At 34.6% G+C, this 7,165-nt stretch overlaps 1 protein-coding gene across 1 annotated transcript; it reads left to right on the top strand.

Annotated features, from left to right (window-relative positions):
- Positions 1-528: 528 nt before the first annotated feature.
- LOC107655031 (acidic mammalian chitinase-like) lies at positions 529-6,481 on the top strand. The gene is made up of 11 exons (XM_016442422.1): positions 529-562; positions 1,340-1,363; positions 1,513-1,717; positions 1,825-1,875; positions 2,105-2,270; positions 4,429-4,553; positions 4,652-4,772; positions 4,871-5,053; positions 5,180-5,296; positions 5,384-5,516; positions 6,462-6,481. The coding sequence occupies exons 1-11, from the start codon at positions 535-537 to the stop codon at positions 6,479-6,481; spliced, it is 1,173 nt and encodes a 390-aa protein (XP_016297908.1). The 5' UTR covers positions 529-534.
- Positions 6,482-7,165: the final 684 nt, after the last annotated feature.

The following is a 7,165-nucleotide window of genomic DNA, read 5'->3' as shown; positions in this document are numbered from 1 at the left end:
GCTTTCGAATAAGATAGCATGTAGATATTGTTTATGATGTTTGTGCTTAAATGTGAAGAGATTAACATTTAATAGCACACTTTTATTTACGATAAAATTTGTAAGATTTAAGTGCATGAGCATTTTTCTTCACTGTCTCAAAATAAAGTTGTCATTGTATTCTCAATTGTTTTGAATATCATTTAATTTTGTTGTATTGTGAACAGCCTCAAGGGAATGGACATCTACACCACTGATTCCACCAAGAGAGATACACTAAATCTTCATTGTGTCTGTCAAAGAACGAAAAATCTTCATTCAAAACAATAAGTTGCAAAATAAATAAATCTTGATTGGTCTGTTACTACAGTCAGGTAAATCTGGATTGGCCAAATCTGACTGAAATTTAGATTTTTCTATAGGCAAGAAAAATCGGAGCTGACATTTAGTGTCATGTTATACATGTGTCGCCCTCCCTGTCTCTCTCCCCACCCTTAATTTTACTTTATGCGGAGTTCCCCACACAAAACTAAAGGGGCATGTAGCAGCAACAAAATGAACAGGGGAATAACACATTTAACAGGTATTTTGTCTATTTTTATTCAAATATGTTTCTTTAACCCCACTGTTGTGTTGGGGTCAATTTGAACCACATTCGATTTTCAAAATACTTGAAATACTGATTAAACTATTTATTTCTTTTTTAAATTTTGTGAATATTTCTCATTTAGGGTCATGAATGTCCATGCAAATTTGTGACATAGTTTTAGAAAGGCTGTACAAAAATTGTTCCCTTGTGTTGGGGTCATGTTAACCCCCCATTAAACCCAACGGTTTTCCATAGATTTGCCAAAAACCAACAAAGAGAAAACCTTTATTGTAACTTGTCGAACAACTTGAAACTTGTAACTTGTACTGGTCATTTTTGCTTGTTAGATTTTTTTGGATCTAAAAAAAAAACAGCACTGAAAAAAAGTGTGAGAAACCCATTTTACTCTCACAAGGTTTTGAGAACCAGACATAACAAAGTACAAATAGCAAGAGATAAATAGAAATAATGTTAGATATTATTTATACTTGTGGTTATTTGCACCTCGGTGTGCAAATAGTCACTATAAGTAGTCAAGACAAAAACATCAAAAACATTATGTTGTGTCTGTGCGGATTTCTGAACATAAAAACAAGCTACAATAGATGTCTTTTTTCATAGTGCTGATTTTTGGAAAATTGCATGGAAACCAGTGTATGTCAATTTGACCCTAAAACAGAAGTTTTACCCAGTTTTTGAACACAACAGGAAGGTTAATATATTCATCTCATGTAAAAGCATCTATTAATGATCTTTTTCCATTTTTGTCAGGCCTGAATTTGCTCTTTCAGTTCGGTAAGTTTATTTTCAATCCACTGCATTAAAGTCAAAATTCTAATGTTTTTTAAAAGGTATTGAGAGACTGAGAATTATTCATTTAAATTACATCGCAAACAAATTACTGCTGACATGTTAGTATGTGTCTTTATTGTCTTTTTCCTCAGTAACCTGTTCAAGACTGGTGTGTTACTTCACAAACTGGTCTCAGTACAGAGCAGGAACTGCTAAGCACCTTCCTGAGAATGTGGACCCAAACTTGTGTACTCATTTGATCTATGCATTTGCCATTGTAAACTATGCCAGTAACATAGCAGGCAGTGAGTGGAATGATGTGGCCCTTTACTCGACCTTCAATGCACTTAAGAACCGGTAAGGATGCTTGTAGCTCAGAGATGCACGTTTCTAGTCTTGTATATGTTTGATTTGTCAGATGTTCTGGTGTGTGACACAGACTTCGCAAAAAATGTTTCTTTTAGAAATCCTCACCTAATAACCTTGTTGTCCGTCAGAGACCAGGATTCGAACCAGTAAGCATTCTTTTTCTGTTTCTGAATAAATGTTGATCTCTACTGGTAACGTACCATTTTTATATATTTTATACAGTTTTTTTGTTTGGTTGGTTGTTTTTTTTTTTTTTTACAAAAACATGGCTTATTGAGAGAGATTTTGCAAATTTGCGATTAATCTGAACAGTTTGGAAGCCACATTGCAAGTTATAGTGAAGTAAGTAGTCATGAATTTACTTGTTCACACTAGATTCTCCATTATGCTGTCCAACTGGACAAACCGTCAGACTTTCATCAAGTCTTCTATAGAATTTCTGAGGAAGTATAACTTTGATGGGCTGGATTTGGACTGGGAATACAAAGGCACTTCAGAGACGCATTCAGAAGAAAAACTGAAATTCACTCTACTTTGCAAGGTTCAAATAAAAAATTAGTTTTCATATGATGATGATGATGATGATGTTGATACTTTATTGTCAGACAAGTCTGAAATTTTTCTCACTTGACAATATCCATGTTTACAACATTCAACACCAACAAAAACATTTAATATACACAGTACAAAAACATCACGCGTTATACTTTACACTTACATAAGTATTACATTACATACTACATTACAAATACTAAACATTTAAGGCTAAGACATCCTACATTACATATACTATACATTTAAAACTACACCCTACACTTTACAGCACCTTCACCTCTTATACTCTCGATTTTTGATTAAGTGTCTTATTCAACTCAAGGATAGCCTGATACACAAATGAATGCTTCAGCCTCACTCTGCTGAAACTTGGGACTCTGTACCTCCGATTTGACGGTATAAGACAAACTCATTATGCAGGATGTGATTAGAATCAGCTATTATTAGCTAGCCTTAACAAGTTGTTATAATAGGCTAAATCATATATAGCTTCTCAAGAGGCTTACCAACAATCCTTAAACAGATTTTTATGTAATTAAACAATTTTGTTTTTAACTTAACCGATAGACTCTTATATCGCAGGATACTCATAATCACAGACATAAAGACTAGCAAAAGTATCCCCTTCTCACTCCGAAAGACCTAAAATGACGAAGAAAGTAAATTCTTTGCTTTACTCTTTTACAGAGAGTATCAATATGATCATTCCAAGACAGCATATCGTCAACCATCACAACTAAATACTTGTACATTTTAACCTGTCTGATTTTTTCATTATGAATAACAACAGGTAATGTACAACCATCAAATCTGGACCCAAATATGATTTCTTCAGCTTTACTCGTATTAATAACAAGATCGTTATTCTCACACCATTCTACCAATTTTGTCACACCCTGTTGATGTAGCACAGGACTGTCCGAAGCATTCAACACGGATATTAAAACGGTGTCGTCAGAATGCTTTAAAATATATTGATTTGTCATGTCAGCTCGACAATCGTCTGTATATAAAGTAAAAAGTATAGCAGAACTGACACATTCCTGGGGTACTCCAAAATTTGTTATAATAGCAGATGACAATGTTTTATTCACTTTAACTCTCTGGACTCTATTTGTGAGAAATGAGATATAACAGCAAATCGAATGGGAATTTACGCCCCAACTGTACAAGTTGAAAACCAAAATATCAACCTGTATTGTGTTAAACGCAGAGGAAAAATCTAGAAACAAAGTTCTTACGGCAGTAGTAGGTTTATCTAGATGTTTAGAAATAATATGTACTAAAGTAGCAACAGCATCTTCAGTACTGTAACCTTTCTTATGGGCAAACTGCCAAGGGTCAAGTTTGTCTTTAAACATCTGAACTAAATGCTGAAGTAACAATCTTTCCCAGTTACTGAAGTAAGGGCTATTGGTCTAAAATCCTTATATTCTCTCGGACATGGAACTTTGGATAATGGTTTTATATATGCAGTCTTCCATAACACAGGAACAATATGTGTGTCAATTGTGGCCTGTAATACTGGTTGCCACACTAGGGCTAATTCATTTGCAAAATTCTTAAAAAAAAAACCTGCACTACACCCATCAGGACCAACAGCTTTTTTCCTATTGATAGATTGAAACACTTTCCTGACATCATCTACCTCAATAACAATTCTCTCTGCGGATAATGGAGCCACAGCTTCTATTATTTCATTGCATTTGGCATATTTACCTTTGCCAATTTACCAATACCATTTTTAACTCTCTTTCTGTTTGTTTAAATACCCTAATATCTTTATTCTTAAATGCTTCTTTCCTCAAATGTATAACTTCTTTAATACTTTTAGTCACATATGGTTTATTATTTGATTTTGAATACACTTGAACCTCTTTTAACCAACTCGACGCAAAAATTTATGTAATCATTCAGCCCTGTGGTTCTTTCATCAAGTGAACTGTCATCAAAAATTTCCCAATTTGTCCAATCGAAACAGGCTTTAAGTTGTTGTTCTATACTTTCATTAGACCCCAATCTAATCAATTTTTTCAAATGTTTTTTTCTTCTTCTTGGTTTAAGCATAAAATTTATTGAGGTTTATGCTTAAAATGAGTAAACACAATTACCTAAAAAACTAAATTAATTTTGTGAAACTTAAGGAACTTCTGGAGGCATTTCTAGCTGAAGGCCAGTCAAACAAAGATGCCAGACTGATTCTAACAGCAACTGTTTCAGCACAGAAAGAAGTTATAGAAAGGAGCTACAATATTCCAGAGATCTCAAAGTAAGAGCAACATGTCATTCAGCTGGCGTGCTATCTTATGACAATTACAAAAATTGCACACAAAAAAAAGTTTAAAAATGTAAAAACATATTTTTTAGGTACTTGGACCTTATTAGTGTCAAGACATTTGATTTTCATACGTTTAACGATGGCATTGCAAGACATCACAGCCCTTTGTACAGTGGCATCCAAGACGAGGAGGATATCAACTCAAACACCGTAAGCAGACTGACTCTTATTATGAGCGCAGGCTTCAAGACAGTGAATAACTTTTAATTTGCTGCTGGGTAGTTGGCATATTTTCATCTTTCATACAGGATTCTGCACTAAAATACTGGAGATTCCAGGGAGCTCCTCCCGAGAAGTTGTTGATGGGCTTTGCCACGTATGGACGTTCCTTCATCCTCACCTCCTCTCAGAGTGGAGTTGGAGCCCCAGCCAATAACTTGGCTTCTCCTGGACCTTATACACAAGAGATGGGCCTGTGGTCTTACTTTGAAGTAAATTTCAATTCAATTTTTCAAATTAAAAAAAAAAATTCTAGACAGAAACCTTTGTTCAATATTTTTAATATTAATTGCAAATGCTTGTCTATATTAAGTTAAGAAATATTTTATTTTTTCAAGATATGCCTTTTCCTAAACGGCGGGGTAGTACAGTGGATAGAAGACCAGAAAGTTCCATTTTCTATTAAAGGCAGTGATTGGGTGGGCTTTGACAATATGAGGAGCTTTGAAATTAAGGTACATTCTGTTACATAGACTACTCTTACGTTTAAATTGACAGATTATGTTACATGAAAAATAACAGCTCTGCTTTTCATTGTTAAGATAAAATACTTACAGGAACATGGCTTTGGGGGTGCATTTGTATGGGCTCTAGACCTGGATGATTTTTCTGGATATTTCTGTGGACAAGGCAATTACCCTTTAGTCAACCACCTGAAGAAATGGTTAATCCTTGGTAAAATTTGCATTAATTGATTTGATTTTTAGAATGGTTATTTATCTTCAGATTCTGATATATAATTATTTATTTGCTACAGGAGCAGAAGATGAATTGGATGGTTCCATGACTACAAACTCCTTTGCAACAGTTGGAAAGGGCTTTTCACCACTGCCAACGTGTGTGAACATTCTCAACTCTCTTCCTGCATTGAAAAGTCAGTTCTGTGCAAACAGATCAGATGGACTTTATCACAGAATGGATTCCCTTAACTCATTTTATAGCTGTATTGGAGGAATGACAAATATCACCTGGTGTACCCCTGCCATTTTAAATAATTCTGGGGCAGCACGACCATCCCAGATGATCGTTTTTATTACATTAGGGACTGCAAGTTTTCTAACTCAGTGGCATAGCCTATTTTAGGGGTAACATGTTGATTTAATGTAAAATCCTAGATGGTAAAACAGCTGAGCACAATTTTTAAAATATAAAATGCAGGATACCTAGGTTGTAGCCTACATATGGATGCATGTGGAGTACATGTGAATAGTTGTGGTTGTTAATGTGAAATCATTTCTTATTCCTCTGCTTTAAAATTAGCCATTGAGCCATTTTAGTCAATAGTCAAGCAACTAATGTAGTGTAAATACGCAGCTAACTAACTTTTGTTGGATGTTAAAACTGTCTAAAACGGAACCGTTTTGAGAAATTGCCTCTGCACATGTAATGTGAAACACAAGATATAGTTTTGCATGCATTTACTGGAATATATGAAGATTATTTTAATTTTCTTTGTATTTTTGTCATAATTATTAATAATTGCATTGTTTGTGTAGTTAAAGTAATAGCTACATTAAAAAGTAAGAGAGCAACATTGTGCATTTTAAATTTCTGGCTATTGTGCTGTGTGACTGAGAATCAGTTACACATAAATACAAAATGTTGTATTCTTTTAATTAGGATATTTTATCCCACATTGACTACTTTTTATTTCTTTATTTTAATTCCTAAACTCTAATAATAATTTTACTCACTCTCATTTTCTTTCAAATCTGTATACATTTCTTCTGCGTAGCACAAAAAAATGTATACTTTTAAATAAGTTGCTATAAAATAAATAAACCACTGTTGTACGACTTGGAATATAGCGCACAAGTCGTTTGGACCACTTATATGATACAATATGATACTTTTCTTCTGGCTTGGCTTAAAGATAATTCACCCAAAAATGACAATTCTGTCATTACTCACCCTCATGTCGTTTCAAACCCGTAAGACCTTCGTTCATCTTTGGAACACAAATTAAGATATTTTTGATGGAATCTGAGAGCTGTCTGACCCTGCGTAGACAGCAACGCAACTGAAATGTTCCCAAGTCCAGAAACGTAGCAAGGAGATCTGTTCAACCGCAATTATATGAAGCTACGAGCATACTTTTTGTGTGCAAAAGAAAGAACAAAAATGACTTTATTCAACAATTCGTCTCCTCCGCATCACCCTGGTGCCATTTTGGAGAATATCCGCTGGACGTAAACAACGTATGCTGTTCTGTGTCAGCTGCGTCACGCCGGATCTGTTTCCTACGTTGTGATTTGATCTGAGAGGAAACAGCGTATCCGTGTGACACAGCTGACACAGAACAGCATACGTTGTTTACGTCCAGC

Source organism: Sinocyclocheilus anshuiensis, unplaced genomic scaffold (genome assembly GCF_001515605.1).
Source record: "Sinocyclocheilus anshuiensis isolate Anshui unplaced genomic scaffold, SAMN03320099.WGS_v1.1 scaffold1072, whole genome shotgun sequence".
In the NCBI taxonomy this organism is placed as follows: Eukaryota; Metazoa; Chordata; class Actinopteri; order Cypriniformes; family Cyprinidae; genus Sinocyclocheilus; species Sinocyclocheilus anshuiensis.
Note: the sequence above shows the minus strand (reverse complement) of the source record. Positions and strands in the feature narration are given on the sequence as shown.

What these genes read in the sequence shown, in the direction of transcription:
- LOC107655031 (XM_016442422.1), top strand. Translation starts at nt 535, where the DNA reads ATGAACAGGGGAATAACACATTTAACAG. An exon ending in AGGATATCAACTCAAACACC is followed by an intron (nt 4,773 to 4,870) that starts GTAAGCAGACTG and finishes TCTTTCATACAG; the next exon opens with GATTCTGCACTAAAATACTG. An exon ending in GCCTGTGGTCTTACTTTGAA is followed by an intron (nt 5,054 to 5,179) that starts GTAAATTTCAAT and finishes TATTTTTTCAAG; the next exon opens with ATATGCCTTTTCCTAAACGG.